The sequence below is a fragment of the Salvelinus alpinus genome, chromosome 12 (assembly GCF_045679555.1).
Source record: "Salvelinus alpinus chromosome 12, SLU_Salpinus.1, whole genome shotgun sequence".
NCBI classification, from domain to species: Eukaryota; Metazoa; Chordata; class Actinopteri; order Salmoniformes; family Salmonidae; genus Salvelinus; species Salvelinus alpinus.
Window position 1 is genome coordinate 52,509,988 of NC_092097.1, and position 23,804 is coordinate 52,533,791.

The 23,804-nt window shown below is 42.6% G+C and overlaps 1 protein-coding gene across 1 annotated transcript; it reads right to left on the reverse strand.

Moving 5' to 3' along the window:
• Positions 1 to 118: 118 nt before the first annotated feature.
• Positions 119 to 14,061, reverse strand: LOC139536337 (keratin, type II cytoskeletal 8-like). Its single transcript, XM_071336795.1, has 9 exons — positions 13,486 to 14,061; positions 10,465 to 10,673; positions 5,963 to 6,023; positions 5,321 to 5,416; positions 4,933 to 5,097; positions 4,284 to 4,409; positions 3,626 to 3,846; positions 2,795 to 2,841; positions 119 to 578 (listed from the first exon to the last, which is right to left on the reverse strand). The coding sequence occupies exons 1-9, from the start codon at positions 13,675 to 13,677 to the stop codon at positions 469 to 471; spliced, it is 1,227 nt and encodes a 408-aa protein (XP_071192896.1). The 5' UTR covers positions 13,678 to 14,061; the 3' UTR covers positions 119 to 468.
• Between the last annotated feature and the right edge of the window lie 9,743 nt (positions 14,062 to 23,804).

Here is a 23,804-nt window from a genome sequence, read left to right on the forward strand (position 1 = left end):
GTTCATATTAAATGAATGGAAAAGAAACAGGTGGTGTCCCATGTTTTTTGACCTCATGACAACCATTCTCTCACTGCCTGAGGATGAGGCTTTTTGTGTTTACATTATAGGCCTTGAGTACTCTCTTGTTCTTTATTTAAAAACTTCTACGGCATCCCATGTGTTACAGAAAGTAGCATGAGCTGTGTTAAAAAATAAAATACATTTTACATTAACATGAAATGACCAGTTGAAACTGCAAGTTTGTCTTTGTGTTTTCATTACAGAAAGAACAATCAAAAGTTTGTATCCATCTAGCTACAAACAACTAGCTACAAAATCAAAACTATTAGATCGTGAATCATAATCTTATGGTATACTCTCCATGCACATAAACAAAAGAAGCAATACATGTGAAAGAGATGTGATATAAACTCTTCTATACCGGTAATGGTTCTTCATCCACAGCCAGAAGGATCTGAGGGCTCTTCAGTGAAAGCTGAATCTGGAGCTGCCTTTTTGTTCAATCGTTTTAATCAGCAGTTTGGGTGTTGAGGAGCTGAAGCTGCTGTGGTATTTGTTACTGCTACTCTTAGAACCTGAACAGAACACACCAGTCTAATGGTTAAAGCATAGAATTAGGAATTAGAATGCTAGGATGGACAGGAACCTTCTTATGATGGTATAAAGATAAGGGAGTTGGTCAACCATAGTTTGCTACTACTTTATTTTGATTAGCCAGTCAGTCAGTTTTGGAGCAATGATTCAATACATTTTTTCAATTTAACTGCCAATATGATAACATTCCATTCCAACAATGCAGTCAATCCACGACACACTGGCTGAAATCAGTTGATGATAGTACTTACACAAGTTGTCAATGCAACAGGTACTTTTATATTTTTTATTTAACCTTTATTTAACTAGGCAAGTCAGTTAAGAACAAATTATTCTTCTTTACATAAGTATTCACAACCTTTACTAAGTACTTTGTTGAAGCACCTTTGGCAGCAATTACAGCCTCTAGTCTTCTTGGGTATCACGCTACAGCTTGGCAGACCTGTATTTGGGGAGTTTCTCCCATTGTTCTCTGCAGATCCTCTCAAGCTCTGTCAGGTTGGATGGGGATCGTCGCTGCACAGCTATTTTCCGGTCTCCAGGGATGTTCGACCGGGCTCTGGCTGTGCCACTCAAGGACATATAGAGGCTTGTCCCGAAACCAGTCCTGCGTTGTCTTGGCTGTGTGCTTAGGGCCATTGTTCTGTTGTAAGGTGAACCTTTGCCCCAGTCTGAGGTCCTGAGCGCTCTGGAGCAGGTTTTCGTCAAGGTTCTCTCTGTACTTTGCTCCGTTCATCTTTCCATCGATCCTGACCAGTCTCCTAGTACCTGCTGCTGAAAAACATCCCCACAGCATGATGCTGCCACCACCATGTTTCACCGTAGGGATGGTGCCAGGTTTCCTCCAGACATGACGCTTGGCATTCAGGCCAAAGAGTTCAATCTTGGTTTCATCAGATCAGAGAATCTTGTTTCTCATGGTCTGAGAGTCCTTTAGGTGCCTTTTGGCAAACTCCAAGCGGCCTGTCATGTGCTTTTTACTGAGGAGTGGCTTCCGTCTGACCTGATTGGTGGAGTGCTGCAGAGAGCCTGACTAACCGGTGTCTGTATGTAGCCTCGCTACTTCTATAGCCTCGCTACTGTATATAGCCTGTCTTTTTACGGTTTTATTTCTTTACCTACCTATTGTTCACCTAATACCTTTTTTGCACTATTGGTTAGAGCCTGTAAGTAAGCATTTCACTGTAAGGTCTACACGTGTTGTATTCAGCGCACGTGACAAATAAACTTTGATTTGATTTGATGGTTGTCCTTCTGGAAGGTTCTCCCATCTCCACAGAGGAACTCTGGAGCTCTGTCAGAGTGACCATCATTTTGTTGGTCACATCCCTGACCAAGGCCCTTCTCCCCTGATTTCTCAGTTTGGCCAGGCGGCCAGCTCTAGGAAGAGTCTTGGTGGTTCCAACCTTCTTCCATTTAAGAATGATGGAGGCCACTGTGTTCTTGGGGACCTTCAATGCTGCAGAAATGTTTTGGTACCCTTCCCCAGATCTGTGTCTCGACACAATCCTGTATCGGAGCCATACGGACAATTCCTTCGACCTCATGGTTTGGTTTTTACTCTGACATGCACTGTCAACTTTGGGACCTTATATAGACAGCTGTGTGCCTTTCAAAACCATGTCCAGTTAATTGAATTTACCACAGATTGTCTCCAATCAAGTTGTAGAAACATCTCAAGGATGAGCAATACAAACAGGATGCACCTGAGCTCAATTTCGAGTCTCATAGCAAAGGATCTGAATACTTATGTAAAGAAGGTATTTCTGTTTTATATTTTAATACATTTACAAAAAATTCAAAAAACTTGTTTTCACTTTGTCATTATGGGGTATTGTGTGTAGATTGATGAGAGGAAACAATATTTAATACATTTTAGAATAAGGCTGTAACGTAACAAAACGTGGAAAAACTCAAGAGGTCTGAATACTTTCCAAATGCACTGTATATGACAATATTTTAGGTTGACAATAATTCTATTACACAATTGCTGATATAAAATCTATATTGGCTGCCATTTTCAATCCATTCTGGAACTTAGTAATTTAATATGCTCTCTATGGGTTGGAGCCTTAACATAAATGCTCTTGTGTTAAAAAAAAAAAAAAAGAATTTTGTGTGATTCTATTCAGTGGATGATAACATTAAATAGAGTACGCTTTCTGATGTATTTTTCAGTAGTACATAGGCTACTTACTGTAGCTGGACACCGACTGGATATTGACAATAGATTGATGTCCAATCCTAGAAGAAAAATAGATAGAGATGCTTCAGTTTCTGAAATACTTTTAAAACATTGTCCAGTCCTTGTTTAGAACCTCAACCCATAGAAAATGGTCATGCTGTATCATGTCCCAGGTTTACCTGTCCTCTCCCTCCATATCTGTCCTCCTCTCCCTCTATACCTGTCCTCCTCTCCCTCCATACCTGTCCTCCTCTCCCTCCATATCTGTCCTCCTCTCCCTCCATATCTGTCCTCCTCTCCCTCCATACCTGTCCTCCTCTCCCTCTATACCTGTCCTCCTCTCCCTCCATACCTGTCCTCCTCTCCCTCCATATCTGTCCTCCTCTCCCTCCATATCTGTCCTCCTCTCCCTCCATATCTGTCCTCCTCTCCCTCCATACCTGTCCTCCTCTCCCTCTATACCTGTCCTCCTCTCCCTCCATACCTGTCATCCTCTCCCTCCATACTATACCTGTCCTCCTCTCTCTCCATATCTGTCATCCTCTCCCTCCATACTATACCTGTCCTCCTCTCCCTCTATATCTGTCCTCCTCTCCCTCCATACCTGTCCTCCTCTCCCTCTATACCTGTCCTCCTCTCCCTCCATACCTGTCCTCATTTCCCTCCATACCTGTCCTCCTCTCCCTCCATACCTGTCCTCCTCTCCCTCCATATCTGTCCTGCTCTCCCTCCATATCTGTCCTCCTTTCCCTCCATACCTGTCCTCCTCTCCCTCCATACCTGTCCTCCTCTCCCTCCATATCTGTCCTCCTCTCCCTCCATACCTGTCCCCCACCTCCATACCTGCTCTCCTCTCCCTCCAGTAGTTTTCTGTAGGTAGCTATCTCTATGTCCAGGGCCAGCTTGATGTTCATCAGGTCCTGGTACTCTCTGAGCTGCTTGACCATGTCCTGCTTGGCCCTCTGCAGAGCATCCTCCAGATCTCTGATCTTGGACTTGGCCTCCTTCACAGCCAGCTCCCCACGGCCCTCAGCATCAGCTATCTGGTTCTCCAGGTTGGCATGCTACGGGAGAGATAGGTATAGTTAGGGTTAGAGACATAGCCTCCTTCACAGCCAGCTCCCCGCGGCCCTTCACCTCGGCTATCTGGTTCTCCAGGTTGACACGCTACGGGAGAGATAGGTATAGTTAGGGTTAGGTTAGAGACTTGGCCTCCTTCACAGCCAGCTCCCCGCGGCCCTTCACCTCGGCTATCTGGTTCTCCAGGTTGACACGCTACGGGACATCAACAGCAGGGTTATTTCATGGCATTTGCTTGCGTCACACCAAGTGGCACTTACAGCCTTAGCGGCGCACTCCATGGCACGGCTGCTGAATCTTATGTCCGATAAAGTAGATCCCATCTGACAGGGTGTGTATTGCGTACATGGTTTTGTTTTATATTACTGTGCCTCAAACCAAAGCAGTTAAACCATATAGCATTATATAATAAGTGAACTACCTGTTGTTTGACAGCCTCTATCTCACTCTGCACACGGACGATCAAGCGGTTGATTTCGGCTGTCTCTCCCTTGGTGCTCCTCAGCTCGTCTCCATACTGCGTGGCTTGGATGGCCATCTGGTCCAACTGAGATTAAAACACAACATGCATTACTTAAAGGCCCCGAATCAGTTGGACTGCTGGTCTAGGATCAGGTTGAAATAATGTTATTCACTATGATCTAAAAGGCTAAAACTGATCCTAGATCAGCACTCCAACTCGGGAGAGGCACAGAGTTCTCTTGGACCTTTTTCACACTATCTGCCAAAACACACTTTTTGGTCTGATATTTTCCTTTAACATTGTCCTTCCAGCCTGGTTCCAGCTGCTATGGTAGATGTGTAACCAGGCCAGAGCAGTACGGCTCGGCTCAGTATGTGTGAAATGGGTATTGATTTCCATGTAGTAAAACAAAATCCCTCTCAACCAATTCAATCCAACAAAATCCCTCTTAAAACCACTTCAATTCAACAAAATCCCTCTCAACCACTTAAATCCAACAAAATCCCTCTTAAACCACTTCAATCCAACAAAATCCCTCTTAACCACTTCAATCCAACAAAATCCCTCTTAACCACTTCAATCCTAGAATAGCCAACTTGTTGTTCACCTTGGACTTGTACCACATCTCAGCTTCCTCTCGGCTCTTAACAGCGATGTCCTCGTACTGAGCCTTGACGTCAGCCACTATCTGGTCCATGTTGAGGTCCCGACTGTTGTCTATCTGTACCACCACAGAGGTGTCCCTGATACTGGCCTGCAGCTCACGCAGCTCCTGGATGTACGGAGAGGTGAACAAACAAACAAACAAACAAACATTCTAACACTGCAAAGGATCTTACAGTAACGTGAGTTCCCGGGAATTGTTTTGACGGTGATCATTACAGTATTTGAACTCACAACCTTGGCGTTGATAGCCACTCACTCTCACCGACTCCCTGAGCCATACAGGACATACATTTATGGATTGCAGTTTCTTAGTACAGTAATGATCATACCTCTTCATAGATGAACCTGAGGAAGTTGATCTCATTAGTCAGAGCTCCCACCTTGTCTCCCAGGTCTGCCTCCACCATGTGTGCTGAGTCCACATCCTGATAGGACAACATACTGTAGTTACCCTCTCTAGTCCCTTCGTCTACTACTGTTTTAGAAACCTAATTCCTTGAAAGAACAACAGTAGGCCACCAAGTACCTTGTCCAAACGTACCAGGCGCAATTTATTGAAGACTGATTGTTTCATTGCAAGGCAACTAGTTAGGTTGAAATTGGTTTTGACATGCTGGTTTGATATTTTCTCTGTCTCCCCTACACATCCCAGGTCCATTTCTTTCATTTTTTTTCAGTGGTGAAATGATACCTTACAAGCTTTTGGTTTTTTAATCTCGCAGAAAATGGGGCAGGTTTGCTCATACTAGCTATTGTTGTCTCTGTCTCTCTGGGCCTTCTCATTTGCAGTGTTTGTCTAACTTAACCTCACTCTCATGGTGCAGCACTGTATCACTGAATACAACATCAAGTTGATGTCATAGTATGGTATTGTGTCCATAAAGTAGTCTTAAAGCATCAATGTTATACTTCTGAGACTGCACCATTTAAAACACAATTCAAGTATCACTGGGGAAATATGATGTTCTCACCTTTTTCAGATTCACAAATTCGTTCTCCATATTTTGTCTCTTGTTGATCTCGTCTTCGTATCTAGGTAAAAACAGAATGACAAGAGACTGGCTTTGGTCAGAAAGGATCTGGCTTTGATCGTCTTCGGGTCACACTTTGTTATTGGTCAGTGTTAAAATGACACCAGATAATATATTAGTCATAATCTGGGCCAGGAGTTTCTCCATGAACCTGCAGACTAAACCCCTCTCGCTGGCAGCTCTTCCCCCTAGTCATTGTCAGAAAAAAAGAGAACAAAAGTGAACTCAACCAACATTCCTGGCAATAACTAGGTGTCCCTACTTGTGTTTGAAGTCCACCAGACATTGCATGTTCCTCAGCTCTCCATCCAGACAGATACAGATAGATAGATAGACAGGCAGACAGACAGTCAAATCAAAGTTTATTTGTCACGTGCACCGAATACAACACGTGTAGGTAGACCTTACAGTGAAATGCTTACTTACAGGCTCTAACCAATAGTGCAAAAAAGCTATTAGGTGAACAATAGGTAGGTAAAGAAATAAAACAACAGTAAAAAGACAGGCTATATACAGTAGCGAGGCTATAGAAGTAGCGAGGCTACATACAGACACCGGTTAGTCAGGCTGATTGAGGTAGTATGTACATGTAGGTATGGTTAAAGTGACTATGCATATATGATGAACAGAGAGTAGCAGTAGCGTAAAAGAGGGGTTGGCGGGTGGTGGGTGGGACACAATGCAGATAGCCCGGTTAGCCAATGTGCGGGAGCACTGGTTGGTCGGCCCAATTTAGGTAGTATGTACATGAATGTATAGTTAAAGTGACTCTGCATATATGATAAACAGAGAGTAGCAGCAGCGTAAAAAGAGGGGTTTGGGGGGGCACACAATGCAAATAGTCCAGGTCGCCATTTGATTACCTGTTCAGGAGTCTTATGGCTTGGGGGTAAAAACTGTTGAGAAGCCTTTTTGTCCTAGACTTGGCACTCCGGTACCGCTTGCCATGCGGTAGTAGAGAGAACAGTCTATGACTGGGGTGTCTGGGGTGTTTGACAATTTTTAGAGCCTTCCTCTGACACCGCCTGTTGTAGAGGTCCTGGATGGCAGGCAGCTTAGCCCCAGTGATGTACTGGGCCGTACGCACTACCCTCTGTAGTGCCTTGCGGTCAGAGGCCGGTGATGCAACCAGTCAGGATGCTCTCGATGTTGCAGCTGTAGAACCTTTTGAGGATCTCAGGACCCATGCCAAATCTTTTTGGTTTCCTGAAGGGGAATAGGCATTGTTGTGCCCTCTTCACAACTGTCTTGGTGTGTTTGGACCATTCTAGTTTGTTGTTGATGTGAACACCAAGGAACTTGAAGCTCTCAACCTGCTCCACTACAGCCCCGTCGATGAGAATGGGGGTGTGCTCGGTCCTCCTTTTCCTGTTGTCCACAATCATCTCCTTAGTCTTGATCACAATGAGGGAGAGGTTGTTGTCCTTGCACCACCCGGCCAGGTCTCTGACCTCCTCCCTATAGGCTGTCTCGTCGTTGTCGGTGATCAGGCCTACCACTGTTTTGTCGTCTGCAAACTTAATGATGGTGTTGGAGTCGTGCCTGGCCATGCAGTCGTGGGTGAACAGGGAGTACAGGAGGAGACTGAGCACGCACCCCTGGGGAGCTCCAGTGTTGAGGATCAGCGTGGCAGATGTGTTGCTACCTACCCTCACCACCTGGGGGCGGCCCGTCAGGAAGTCCAGGATCCAGTTGCAGAGGGAGGTGTTTAGTCCCAGGATCCTTAGCTTAGTGATGAGCTTTGAGGGTACTATGGTGTTGAACGCTGAGCTGTAGTCAATGAATAGCATTCTCACAAAAGTGTTCCTTTTGTCCAGGTGGGAAAGGGCAGTGTGGAGTGCAATAGAGATTGCATCATCTGTGGATCTGTTTGGGCGGTATGCAAATTGAAGTGGGTCTAGGGTTTCTTTGCTAATGGTGTTGATGTGAGCCATTACCAGCCTTTCAAAGCACTTCATGGCTACGGACGTGAGTGCTACGGGTCTGTAGTCATTTAGGCAGGTTGTCTTTGTGTTCTTGGGCACAGGGACAATGGTGGTCTGCTTGAAACATGTTGGTATTACAGACTTAATCAGGGACATGTTGAAAATGTCAGTGAAGACACCTGCCAGTTGGTCAGCATATGCCCGGAGCATCCGTCTGGCCCCGCAGCCTTGTGTATGTTGACCTGTTTAAAGGTCTTACTCACGTCGGCTATGGAGAGCGTGATCACACAGTCGTCCGGAACAGCTGATGCTCTCATGCATGCCTCAGTGTTGCTTGCCTTAAAGCGAGCATAGAAGTAATTTATCTCGTCTGGTAGGCTCGTGTCACTGGGCAGCTATTACAGACTGGGCAGTCTGTAATAGTTTGCAAGCCCTGCCACAAATGAGCGTCGGAGCTGGTGTAGTATGATTCAATCTTAGCCTTGTATTGACGCTTTGCCTGTTTGATGGTTTGTCGCAGGGCATAGCAGGATTTCTTGTAAGCTTCCGGGTTAGAGTCCCGCACCTTGAAAGCGGTAGCTCTACCCTTTGGCTCAGACAGACAGACAGACAGACAGACAGACAGACAGACAGACAGATAGACAGATAGATAGGTAGATACAGTTGAAGTCGGAAGTTTACATACACCTTAGCCAAATACATTTAAACTCAGTTTTTCACATTTCCTGACATTTAATCATAGTGAAAATTCCATCTTAGGTCAGTTAGGATCACCACTTTATTTTAAGAATGTGAAATGTCAGAATAATAGTAGAGATAATAATTTATTTCAGCTTTTATTTCTTTCATCACATTCCCAGTGGGTCAGAAGTTTACATAGACACAATTAGTATTTGGTAGCATTAACTTTAAATTGTTTAACTTGGGTCAAACGTTTCAGGTAGCCTTCCACAAGCTTCCCACAATAAGTTGGGTGAATTTTGGCCCATTCCTCCTGCCAGAGCTGGTGTAACTGAGTCAGGTTTGTAGGCCTCCTTGCTCGCACATGCTTTTTCAGTTCTGCCCACAAATGTTCTATAGGATTTGAGGTCAGGGCTTTGTGATGGCCACTCCAATACCTTGACTTTGTTGTCCTTAAGCCATTTTGCCACTACTTTGGAAGTATGTTTGGGGTCATTGTCCATTTGGAAGACCCATTTGCGACCAAGCTTTAACTTCCTGACTGATGTCTTGAGATGTTGCTTCAATATATACACATAATTTTGACGGCAGAAGTTTGTAAAGCCATGACATAATTTTCTGGAATTTTCCAAGCTGTTTAAAGGCACAGTCAATCTACTGTATATAAACTTCTGACCCACTGGAATTGTGATACAGTGAGTTATTGTAACGGAATTCCTCCTCCTCGGAGTAGTGATTCGACCAAGGCGCAGCGTTGTGATATGACATAAATTAATTTATTGAAAGACTAGACGAATACGAAAACACTTGGAAAATTACAAAATAACAAACACGACGTAGACAGACCTGAACATGGAACTTACATAACAACACGCAGAACTCACGAACAGGAACAGACTACATCAAAACGAAACGAACAGCCAAAACAGTCCCGTGTGGTGCACATACACTGACACGAAAGACACAGGAGACAATCACCCACAAACAAACAGTGTGAACAGCCAACCTATATATGGTTCTCAATCAGAGGAAAACGTCAAACACCTGTCTCTGATTGAGAACCATATAAGGCTAATTACAAGTGACCTAAACAATGAAACACAAAACATATAATGCCCCCCCCAACTCACGCCCTGACCAACTAAACATATACAAAAATAACATAAAATAGGTCAGGAACGTGACAGTTATAAGTGAAATAATCTGTCTGTAAACAATTGTTGGAAAAATTACTTGTGTCATGCACAAAGTAGATGTCCTAACCGACTTGCCAAAACTATAGTTTGTTAACAAGAAATTTGTGTAGTGGTTGAAAAACGAGTTTTAATGACTCCAACCTAAGTGTATGTAAACTTACAACTTCAACTGTAGATAGATAGATAGATAGATAGATAGATAGATAGATAGATAGATAGATAGATAGATAGATAGATAGATAGATAGATAGATAGATAGATAGATAGATAGATAGATAGATAGATAGATAGATACAGACTCCTACTTGTGTTTGAAGTCCTCCACCAGACCTTGCATGTTCCTCAGCTCTACAGACAGACAGACAGACAGACAGACAGACAGACAGACAGACAGACAGACAGACAGACAGACAGACAGACAGACAGACAGACAGACAGACAGACAGACAGACAGACAGACAGACTCCTACTTGTGTTTGAAGTCCTCCACCAGACCTTGCATGTTCCTCAGCTCTCCAGACAGACAGACAGAAAGACAGACAGACAGACTCCTACTTGTGTTTGAAGTCCTCCACCAGACCTTGCATGTTCCTCAGCTCTCCAGACAGACAGACAGAAAGACAGACAGACAGACTCCTACTTGTGTTTGAAGTCCTCCACCAGACCTTGCATGTTCCTCAGCTCTCCATCCAGCTTGGTCTTGTCGTTGTTCACCGCGTCCATCTGGTGGCGGAGGTTGGCCATGTAGGCCTGGAACAGCGGCTCGATGTTGGAGCGGCCCGTCTGCTTACCGTGCAGCAGGTCAAACTTAGTCTCTAACATCTTGTTCTGCTGCTCCAGGAAACGCACCTACAGGGAGAAAAGAGACTCAGATCATTGAGGATATAGCACATAGTAATGTTTGGTCTTTAGTGGCCCTGAAGAGAGGCATTTCTCTTTGATTCAAAGACACCACATGTTGGTCACCTTGGAATTTCTCTTTGACTTTGTCATGACCTTCATGAAGTTTATATAAAATCAGATGTTCTATGTAAATGATCGGTAGATAACAGTAGATACTCCATAGATAACAGTAGATACTCCATAGATAACAGTAGATACTCCATAGATAACAGTTGATACTCCATAGATAACAGTTGATACTATATAGATAACAGTATATACTATATAGATAACAGTTGATACTATATAGATAACAGTTGATACTCCATAAATAACAGTAGATACTATATAGATAACAGTGGATACTCTATAGATAACAGTATATAGGTAGGTAGATTGGGTGGACTATTTACAGATGGACTATGTACAGCTGCAGCGATCGGTTAGCTGCTCAGATAGCTCATGTTAAAAGTTAGTGAGGGAAAAATGTCTCCAGCTTCAGCGATTTTTGCAATTCGTTCCAGGTATTGGCAGCAGAGAACTGGAAGGAAAGGCGGCCAAAGGAGGTGTTGACTTTGGGGATGACCAGTGAGATATAGCAGCTGGAGCGCGTTCTACGGGTGGGTGCTGCTATGGTGACCAGTGAGCTGAGATAAGGCGGAGCATTACCTAGCATAGACTTATAGATGACCTGGAGCCAGTGGGTCTGGCGACGAATATGTAGCGAGGGCCAGCCGACTAGAGCATACAGGTCGCAGTGGTGGGTGGTATAAGAGGCTTTGGTAACAAAACGGATGGCACTGTGATAGACTGCATACAGTTTGCTGAATAGAGTGTTGGAAGCTATTTTGTAAATGACATCGCCGAAGTCGAGGATCGGTAGGATAGTCAGGATTACAAGGGTATGTTCGACGACGTGAGTGAAGGAGGCTTTGTTGCGAAATAGGAAGCCGATTCTAGATTTAATTTTGGATTGGAGATGTTTAATATGAGTCTGGAAGGAGAGTTTACAGTCTAGCCAGACACCTAGGTATTTGTAGTTGTCCACATATTCTAAGTCAGAACCGTCCAGAGTAGTGATGCTAGTCGGGCGGGCGGGTGCTGGCAGCGAACGGTTGAAAAGCATGCATTTGGTTTTACTAGCGTTTAAGAGCAGTTGGAGGCCATGGAAGGAGAGTTGTACGGCATTGAAGCTTGTTTGGAGGTTAGTAAACACAGTGTCCAAAGAAGGGCCAGATGTATACAGAATGGTGTTGTCTGCGTAGAGGTGGATCAGGGAATCGCCCGCAGCAAGAGCGACATCGTTGATATATACAGAGAAAAGAGTCGGCCCGAGAATTGAACCCTGTGGCACCCCCATAGAGACTGCCAGAGATCCGGACAACAGGCCCTCCGATTTGACACACTGAACTCTGTCTGAGAAGTAGTTGGTGAACCAGGCGAGGCAGTCATTTGAGAAACCAAGGCTGTTGAGTCTGCCGATAAGAATACGGTGATTGACAGAGATACTAAATAATAGATAACAGTAGATACTAAATAGGTAACAGTACTGAGATTATTGTGGTTATAATGACTAGTCAGTCAGTCCTACTGAGATCCTCAAGGTTCTATTTCACACCCAAGGCAGCTGTATTTTATTCCCATTGTTTGTCTGCGATCAACACAAAAGCTTCCTCCCTAAACACTAGGGAATTTTCCACTCTTGAAAGACCATACCACGTCTGACCTGTTTTTATTAGGTTACCAGCGAGCTGAATGAGCTGAGAGAAATGGGACTTGGATAGTGCTTTAAATATATTTTACTTGTTATTAGACATCTTTAAATGGGCTTTGCATCCCAAATTCCCTGCACCATTAGGGCATGGTTTGTCTCAAAATGTCTGGTGTTGAGGTTAACTCCTGAGACAAATAAGAGTTTGTTATTGCAGGAAGCTTAGAGCTGTGCACTAGGCTGGTGATCCGTAGCGTAGAACAGACACAAAGCCTCTATTGTAACTCTGCTACTCATTCCGTGAGAAACGTCAGATATGATGTAAGCTAAGTGGCGTATCAGTGACCACAGCTGTGAAAGAGCAGGTGACTTTGTTTTCATGGGTTAGCGCGAGTGAAACTGATATACAAAGTCAACAGAAATACAGAACAACAAACAACAACAAAAAAATCCTTTGCTTTCATCATCTTTGCTCCTGAGGACCTCTTTGGGGTATAACCACTGTGATTATTCTTTGACCCTGCTGGTCATTTATGAACATTTGAACATCTTGCAGAACAATCTGGCCTTAATGGCCATGTACTCTTATAATCTCCACCCGGCACAGCCAGAAGAGGACTGGTCACCCCTCAGAGTCTGGTTCCTCTGTAGGTTTCTTCCTAGGTTCTGGCCTTTCTAGGGAGTTTTTCCTAGCCACCGTGCTTCTACATCTACATTGCTTGCTGTTTGGGATTTTAGGCTGGGTTTCTGTACAGCACTTTGTGACATCAGCTGATGTAAAAAACTGCTTTATAAATACATTTGAATTTGATTTGTCATAGATTCAGTTACTTCAAGGTTGTACTGAAAAAAATAAGGAGATGGCAATCACTGTTTGTTCTCCCTTTTTCCAATCAATGGCTAAACCAAGTTATCTTTCAGTCCTTTAGTAGCTGATTCAGACAGAGGAACACCATCAGAGACATAAGATTCCTTTGGAAAACAGTGGCAATTATTGCTACTGGGTGGACTATACTGATTAAATAAAAAAAAGAGACCTTCATAATCATAAGCGACAACCACACAGACCTTGTCGATGAAGGAGGCGAAGCGGTTGTTGAGGTCCTTGATTTGGTCCTTCTCATGGATGCGGGCGACCTGCAGGTCGGGGTCGATCTCCAGATTGAGGGGGGCCAGCAGGCTCATGTTGACTGAGACAGAGTGGAGAGGGCTGCTGTGCTGGTCACTGGAGCTGGAGATATGCTTGGACCTCAGGCTCATGGTGGAAGGGGAGACGGAGAGGGGAGAGGTGGAGGGAGAGTTGGAGACAGTGATTTGGAGAGGAAGAGATGGAGAGGAGTGCGGGTCAGAGAGGGAGAGATGGAGAGGAGGGAGAATCAGAGAGGAAAAGATGGAGAGGAGGGAGAATCAGAGTGATGCTCATGGACAAGCCAGGACAGGATAGCAGCAGGGCTGTCTGACCTCAGTGAGGTGTCTCAGATGTTCAGCCCTCCTTTTAAACTCCCCTCCCTCAGGGTGGAGGTGGTTCTCTAGTTCTCTCATTCTCTGGCCACAAAACCAGTTAGACGCCTTATTCACTCACACCTTTCCTTTCTCCTCTCCCTGGCCCCACACTGTCTCTCTCACTGTCTCTCTCTCTCTCTCTCTCTCTCTCTCACTGTCTCTCTCACTGCCTCTCTCTCTCTCTCTCTCTCTCTCTCTCTCTCTCTCTCTCTCACTCACTGCCTCTCTCACTGCCTCTCTCTCTCTCACACTCTCTGTCTCTGTCTCTCTCTCTCTCTCTCTCTCTCTCTCTCTCTCTCTCTCTCTCTCTCTCTCTCTCTCTCTCTCTCTCTCTCTCTCTCTCTCTCTCTCTCTCTCTCTCTGTCTCTCGACTCTCTCTCTCTCTCTCTCTCTCTCACTCTCTCTCTCTCTCTCTCTCTCTCTCTCTCTCTCTCCTCTCTCTCTCTCTCTCTCTCTCTCTCTCTCTCTCTCTCTCTCTCTCTCTCTCTCTCCCACACTCTCTCTCTCTCTCTCTCTCTCTCTCTCTCTCTCTCTCTCTCTCTCTCTCTCTCTCTCTCTCTCTCTCTCACCCAAGCTATGCAGCAGAATAAAGGTAGTCTGCCACCACACCCAGATAGTCTTTCTGAGCTGAGCGTGTCCCCAATCCATCCTTTGGGGACACACCCATTCTTTAGTGACTCCTGGGAGAGAGATACAGTGTCATCTCTCTCTAGCCTGCTGTACAGTGTCTGCTGTGGCTATCTGAGCAAAACTGTGAACCAACAGAAGTGCAGTTAGGAAACACTCTAGTCTAGTGGGTCAACCGTTTCAAGCCCTGTAGCTGCAATAGTTTCCACCACCTGCTGTGAACCAGTTGGTATATTTGGTGACTTATTTATTTATTTGAAAAATATCATTTTGCAATGCAGGTCTTTTGTTAAATTAAGAATTTGAAACACTTGAGAGCATTTGAAACAGAAACAGATTTGCAGATCATGTTTTGGTAGGTCTTTCTCCCAGTCTTTTCTTCTTCTGTGTGTTTGGGTTTATACTGGGAGACAGTCTTCAGCTCCACCTCTATAGGGTAGTGGTCACTGATACTCAGAGCCTGCATCATTTGAGGGAGTAAAGGATTGATATAGTAAGGAATTACCTACGAACACCGTTTTCTGGACACAGATTAAGCCTAGTCCTCGACTAAAAATCCAACTCAATGGAGAATCTCAATTGAAAAGGATTTTAGTCCCTGAAAGATTCCAACAAAATAGCTAAAAGATGAACTATGATGTACCCTGGCTTCAGATAGGTGAAAGGCCTTGTAGTAGTTGAAGGTGTTGGCTGAATTGGGGACCATCGCCTAAAACATGTCATCCGCAGACATCACAATCCTGATAGGATACAATATTCATTAGTTTCATAGGGTTATGTTGGATAACCTTTTTGAAAAAGGACTATGTTGTATTTGATTTATATGAGAACAATCTGGACATATGGGATAGAACAGAATAATACGTTAAATATATCATATGGGATAGAACAGAATAATACGTTAAATATATCATATGGGATAGAACAGAATAATACTTTAAATATATAATATGGGATAGAACAGAATAATACGTTAAATATATCATATGGGATAGAACAGAATAATACGTTAAATATATCATATGGGATAGAACAGAATAATACGTTAAATATTTCATATGGGATAGAACAGAATAATAGAGATATTTCAGGACTTTCTTATTGGCCACTTTGCTTGGGCCCCATCTTCTGATGTTAAAACTTCTTGTCACTATAGGGGGTGCTGTTTCAACTTGGACATTTATCGTTCCCAAATTAAACTGCCTCGTACTCAATTCTTGCTCGTACAATATGCATATTATTATTACTATTGGATAGAAAACAATCTCTAGTTTCTAAAACCGTTTGAATTATTTCTCTGAGTGAAACAGAACTCGTTTGGCAGCGAAATTCCTGACAGGTACTGCAAAATCTGAAAATGTTGACCCTGTTCTAGGATCAGTTTAAAACTCTGTATGTATCCTATGGGTCGACATGAACTGCACGCGCCTTCCCCTGGATGTCAGTAACCAATGAGAATTGGAATGGAGTTTCTAGGCAGATCTCAGACCTTATAAAAGCCCATGGCATGGGGGGTGCACTCTTTTCATTGTTCGTCATTGCGCAAAGCAGGATCTCAGCATGGCGTTCGGAAAAGCTCAAGTTATCGGCCTTAGATATATCCGTCTGTGATTTAATTCGATATAGGTGTTAGAAACATCATAACGAAGTTATTTTAAACCGAGTTATATCAGTTTATGCGAGTATATTGCGATTTTCGGATTTTCCTTAGTATTGCGTTTTGAAGATTTGGGCATGTCTGCGCCACATAGCTAATGTTAGCTGCTATTTCCAAAGTTGAAGAGGACGTTTTACAACCGAGCAACGATTCTTTTGGACAAAGGACATCTTGCCCAAGATTCTGATGGAAGCTCGTCCAAAAGTAAGAGCTATTTATGTGGAAAAATGTAAAAGGATTTGTCCGCCATTAATTTCGGCACTGGTCTGGCTGTAACGCACACTGTATGTCTAGTAACGTTAATTTTAAAAATCTAACACAGCGGTTGCATTAATAACTAATGCATCTTTCATTTGCTGTCCAACCTGTATTTTTTAGTCAAGTTTACGATTATTTATCGATTAGATTAGGTGCCTCTCCAAGATGGCGCCGGCCAGAATGCCTGAAATGTTGCTACTGATCACATTGTATAACCACGATTTGTGCTGCTAAATATGCACATTTTCAAACAAAACCTATATGCATTGTGTAATATGATGTTACAGGACTGTCATCTGATGAAGTTTATCAAGGTTAGTCAAATTATATATCTTTTGCTGGATTGTTACGATCGCTAACCTTTGCTGCTGGTAAATGCGGTTGTGTTTCTGGCTATTGTGGTAAGCTAATATAATGCTATATTGTGTGTTCGCTGTAAAACACTTAAAAAATCTGACATATTGGCTGGATTCACAAGATGTTGGGCTTTCATTTGCTGTACGCTGTGTATTTTTCAGAAATGTTTTATGATGAGTAATTAGGTATTTGACGTTGGTCTCTGTAATTATTCTGCCTGCATCGACGCTATTTCAGATTGCAGCTGCAATGTAGAACTGTGATTTATACCTGAAATATGCACATTTTTCTAACAAAACATATGCTATACAATAAATATGTTATCAGACTGTCATCTGATGAAGTTTTTTCTTGGTTAGTGACTATTTATATCTTTATTTGGTCGAATTAGTGATGGCTACCTATGCAGGGAAAAAATGGTGGAGAAAAAAAAGTTGTGTCTTTTGCTATGGTGGTTAGCTAATAGAAATACATATTGTGTCTTCCCTGTAAAACATTTAAAAAATCGGAAATGATGGCTGGATTCACAAGATCTGTATCTTTCATTTGGTGTCTTGGACTTGTGATTTCATGAACATTTTATTATATGATATCCCTGTAGCTTTAGGCTAGGCTATGCTAGTCAGCTTTTTTGATGGGGGGATCCCGGATCCGGGTTTGTGACTCGTTAGAGTTAAATGATACCACCTTCCTTATTGCTTCAGGTAATATAACAGTTATATAAACATCTTAGTAGTAGGCATAGAGTCTAGTGTTTATACAGTCTGTATCCACAATGCTTGTATTTGGATGTAACATGTTTGTCAAGATGACTTGTTAAACCTGATATTTCACACTAATTTTTACTTCAGCAAACATTGATTTAGTGCAGTGTATGCTTCCATTCTTTACCATACAACAAGAGGCTAGACTTCCTGACATTTTATGGTAGAAATAATCTAGTAGAAATAATTAGCTATTTTAGTCCCCACAACTTGTTCATTGGAGTTGGGTTCAGTCCTGGTCATTCAATTCACCAGTAAACAACAACCGCTGGTTCTCAAATGAAGAACATCAACATGAAATGTCGTTGTTCCGCTTGGAACCGACAGGTTGCTCGACCTTATTCATGGTTTCATCGTAAAGATGGTGGAATTATGATGGAATTAAGTCAAGGTCAGAATAAGGTGTATCTGTAGACACACCTCCTCCACACCTTCATTAATATGGTGTATCTGTAGACACACCTCCTCCACACCTTCATTAATACGGTGTATCTGTAGAGACACCTCCTCCACACCCTCATTAATTCGGTGTATCTGTAGACACACCTCCTCCACACCTTCATTAATACGGTGTAACTGTAGACACACCTCCTCCACACCTTCATTAATGTGGTGTATCTGTAGACACACCTCCTCCACACCCTCATTAATGTGGTGTATCTGTAGACACACCTCCTCCACACCTTCATTAATGTGGTGTATCTATAGACACCTCCTCCACACCTTAATTAATACGGTCTATATATAGATACCTCCACCACACCTTCATTAATGTGGTGTATCTATAGATACCTCCACCACACCTTCATTAATGTGGTGTATCTATAGACACACGTCCTCCACACCTTCATTAATACGGTGTATCTATAGACACCTCCACCACACCTTCATTAGTATGGTCTATATATAGACACCTCCACCACACCTTCATTAGTACGGTCTATATATAGACACCTCCACCACACCTTCATTAATACGGTGTATCTATAGACACCTCCTCCACACCTTCATTAGTACAGTCTATATATAGACACCTCCACCACACCTTCATTAATACGGTCTATATATAGACACCTCCTCCACAGCTTCATTAGTACGGTCTATATATAGACACCTCCACCACACCTTCATTAATGTGGTGTATCCGTAGACACACCTCCACCACACCTTCATTAATACGGTCTATATATAGACACCTCCACCACACCTTCATTAGTACGGTCTATATATAGACACCTCCACCACACCTTCATTAGTACGGTCTATATATAGACACCTCCACCACACCTTCATTAATGTGGTGTATCTATAGACACCTCCTCCACACCTTCATTAGTACGGTCTATATATAGACACCTCCACCACACCTTCATTAATGTGGTGTATCCGTAGACACACCTCCACCACACCTTCATTAATACGGTCTATATATAGACACCTCCACCACACCTTCATTAGTACGGTCTATATATAGACACCTCCACCACACCTTCATTAATGTGGTGTATCTATAGACACCTCCTCCACACCTTCATTAGTACGGTGTATCTGTAGACACACCTCCACCACACCTTCATTAATAAGGTGTATCTGTAGACACACCTCCACCACACCTTCATTAATAAGGTGTATCTGTAGACACACCTCCACCACACCTTCATTAATGTGGTGTATCTATAGACACACCTCCACCACACCTTCATTAATGTGGTGTATCTATAGACACCTCCTCCACACCTTCATTAATACGGTCTATATATAGACACCTCCACCACACCTTCATTAATGTGGTGTATCTATAGACACCTCCTCCACACCTTCATTAATAAGGTGTATCTGTAGACACACCTCCACCACACCTTCATTAATACGGTGTATCCGTAGACACACCTCCTCCACACCTTCATTAATACGGTCTATATATAGACACCTCCTCCACACCTTCATTAATACGGTCTATATATAGACACCTCCACCACACCTTCATTAATACGGTCTATATATAGACACCTCCTCCACACCTTCATTAGTACAGTCTATATATAGACACCTCCTCCACACCTTCATTAGTACAGTCTATATATAGACACCTCCTCCACACCTTCATTAATACGGTGTATCTGTAGACACACCTCCTCCACACCTTCATTAATACGGTGTATCTGTAGACACACCTCCCCCACACCTTCATTAATACGGTGTATCTGTAGACACACCTCCTCCACACCTTCATTAATACGGTGTATCTGTAGACACACCTCCTCCACACCTTCATTAATACGGTGTATCTGTAGACACACCTCCTCCACACCTTCATTAATACGGTGTATCTGTAGACACACCTCCTCCACACCTTCATTAATACGGTGTATCTGTAGACACACCTCCACCACATCTTCATTAATACAGTGTATCTGTAGACACATCTCCACCACACCCTCATTAATTCGGTGTATCTGTAGACACACCTCCACCACACCCTCATTAATGTGGTGTATCTGTAGACACACCTCCTCCACACCTTCATTAATACGATGTATCTGTAGACACACCTCCTCCACACCCTCATTAATTCGGTGTATCTGTAGACACACCTCCACCACACCCTCATTAATACGGTGTATCTGTAGACACACCTCCTCCACACCTTCATTAATGTGGTGTATCTATAGACACACCTCCACCACACCTTCATTTATTAGATCTCCACACAAAACGACTAACGGTTGAACAACATGCTATTCTCATAATTAAGTTGAAGGTCAGAATAACCGTAGAGAGAAAAATGCATAAAAAGGGAATTACTATCCATTACGGTCCAATGCAGCTGTTTTTATTTATTTATTTATCTTAATATCAAATTTCTGGTTAACTATTAAGTACCTCACTGTGATTGTTTTAAATGAAAATGGTCAAAAAGAAACAAGAATATCTGTTTGGGAGTGGTCTGAGCGGGGAGGGGAAACTGAAAACTAGCTGTTAATTGGCAAAGAGGTTTGGAGTCTTATTGTTCTATTTAAATATTTACCGCATGGTGATGTCACCATGGAAGGCCAACACTCCATCCCACGAAACAGGCTGAAATTCCAGTCTTTTCAAACAGCTCTTACACTAAAAAGTAATTACCATAATTTTCACAATTTCACAGTATTATTCCAACCTCATAGTGTGGAAATACAGCATATATATAACAGGAAATCTTGTTTTTGAGTGGACTAGGGCTTTAAAGACTGGGGCAGTCCCACTACTTCCATATATATTTTGTTCGTGTTTATTGGACAGGATAGAAAGAGAGGAGAGAGTGCTGAAATAGTAGTGGGCTGGATTCAAACCCCATGCTCCAGCAGGCCACTGGTATATGTGTTGCAGAGGCTTAGACCGTTAGACCAACCTAGGCTACAGGGCCCCTATTTATTTTGGCCCCTCTGATCACCAGGGCAAGTTCCAACACGCAGTGACTGGAATGGCATTCCATGAAAATAAACACAATACATGTGTTGACATACAGTGTTAGGGAGCAGTGAACTACATCTAGTTCAACCAGTAATTTAACTACATTTTACAGTAGCTTGGTGGTACTTGAACTAAATAAAAATGTTGGTAGTGTTTTCAGTAGTTAATGACTTTTCATGCCATGTAGCGGTGTAGCTAACTACTGGAACTACACACTACTGTTTTACCATGTAGCGGTGTAGATAACTACTGTAACTACACACTACTGTTTTACCATGTAGCGGTGTAGCTAACTACTGGAACTACACACTACTGTTTTACCATGTAGCAGTGTAGCTAACTACTGGAACTACACACTACTGTTTTACCATGTAGCGGTGTAGCTAACTACTGGAACTACACACTACTGTTTTACCATGTAGCGGTGTAGCTAACTACTGGAACTACACACTGCTGTTTTACCATGTAGCGGTGTAGCTAACTACAGGAACTACACACTACTGTTTTACCATGTAGCGGTGTAGCTAACTACTGGAACTACACACTACTGTTTTACCATGTAGCGATGTAGCTAACTACTGGAACTACACACTACTATTGTTTTTTACAAAAATTAAATATGGATGATGTAAGTCAAGAATATCATTTATTTTTCAGCATCAGACCTGCCTAATTCTCACTTGAAACAGGCTACTAGGCTAAATTGCTAAATGTGCTTATTTATAAAACCCTCTTAGGCCTCACTCCCTCCTATCTGAGATACCTGCTGAAGCCCTCATCCTCCGCATACATCAAATTGATCAGAAATACAGTGTAGACATTGTTAATGTTGTAAATGACTATCGTAGCTGGAAATGGCAGATTTGTTTATGGAATATCTACATAGGCGTACAGAGGCCCATTATCAGCAACCATCTCTCCTGTGTTCCAATGGCACGTTGTGTTAGCTAATCCAAGTTTATCATTTTAAAAGGCTAATTGATCATTAGAAAAACCTTTTGCAATTATGTTAGCACAGCTGAAAACAGCTGTTCTGATTAAAGAAGCAATACAACTGGCCTTCTTTAGACTAGTTAAGTACCTGGAGCATCAGCATTTGTGGGTTCGATTACAGGCTCAAAATGGCCAGAAACAAATAACTTTATTCTGAAACTCGTCAGTCTATTCTTGTTCTGAGAAATGAAGGCTATTCCATGCAAGAAATTGCCAAGAAACTGAAGATCTTGTACAACGCTGTGTACTACTCCCTTCACAGAACAGCGCAAACTGTCTCTAACCAGAATATAAAGACGAGTGTGAGGCCCCGGTGCACAACTGAGCAAGAGGACAAGTACAGTAGAGTGTCTAGTTTGAGAAACAGACGCCTCACAAGTCCTCAACTGGCTGTTTCATTAAATAGTACCCGTAAAGCACCAGTCTCAACGTCATCAGTGAAGAGGCGACTCCGGGATGCTGGCCTTCTAGGCAGAGCTGCAAAGAAAAATCCATATCACAGACTGGCCAATAAAAATAAAAGATTAAGATGGGCAAAAGAACACAGACACTGGACAAAGGAATGGCCAGCACAGTCACCGGATCTCAACCCTATTGAGCTGTTGTGGGAGCAGCTTGACCGTATGGTACATAAGAGGTGCCCATCAAGCCAATCCAACTTGTTTGCTTCAGGAAGCATGGGGTGAAATCTCTTCAGATTACCTCAACAAATTGACATCTAGAATGCCAAAGGTCTGCAAGGCTGTAATTGCTGCAAATGGAGGATTCTTTGACGGAAGCAAAGTTTGAAGGACACAATTATTATTTCAACTAAAAATCATTATTTATAACCTTGTCAGCGTCTTGAATATATTTTCTATTCATTAAGCAAATCATTTCATGTATGTTTTCATGGAAAACAAGAACATTTCTAAGTGAGCCCAAACTTTTGAACGGTAGTGTATATTTTTGACTACTTTTACTTTTACTTCACTACCTTCCTAAAGAAAATTATGTACTTTTTACTCCATACATTTTCCCTGACACTCAAACGTACTCGTTACATGTTGAATTCTTAGCATGACAGGACAATGGTCCAATTCACACATTTATCAAGAGAACATCCCTGGTCATCCCCTGCCTCTGATCTGGCGGACTCACTAAACACAAATGTTTCATTTGCAAATGATGTCTGAGTGTTGGAGTCTGCCCCTTGCTATCCGTAAATTAAAAAAAACAAGAAAATAATGCCGTCTGGTTTGCCTAATATAAAGAATTTGAAATAATCTATACTTTTACTTTTGATACTTAAGTATATTTAAAACAAAATACTTTTAGACTTTTACTCAAATAGTATCTTACCGAGGGACTTACACATTTACTTGTCATTTTCTCTTAAGGTATCTGTACTTTTACTCAAGTATGACAATTGTGTACTTTTTCCACCACTGGGCTTTCTGAAGATGTTAATATGCACATTACAGACTAATTCCATCCTGGTAGAGGGTTTGATTACAATATTATAAGTAGATGAAATGAACATGCTAGTAGCCTACATTGTGACAACCTGTCCTAGAAATACAGTACATGTCAAAGTTGAGCCGTCTGGCTCGTGTCAACATCTAACTACTATGCTTTATTAGGCCCTGAAGGTGAGCGACCATTACCCTGTGGAGGTAGAGCTGAAACGAAAAACACCAACAGAACAGAGTAACATTCACATACTGTACATCTCCACACACACCTGTACATATCACTCTACACACACCTGTACATATCACTCTACACACACCTGT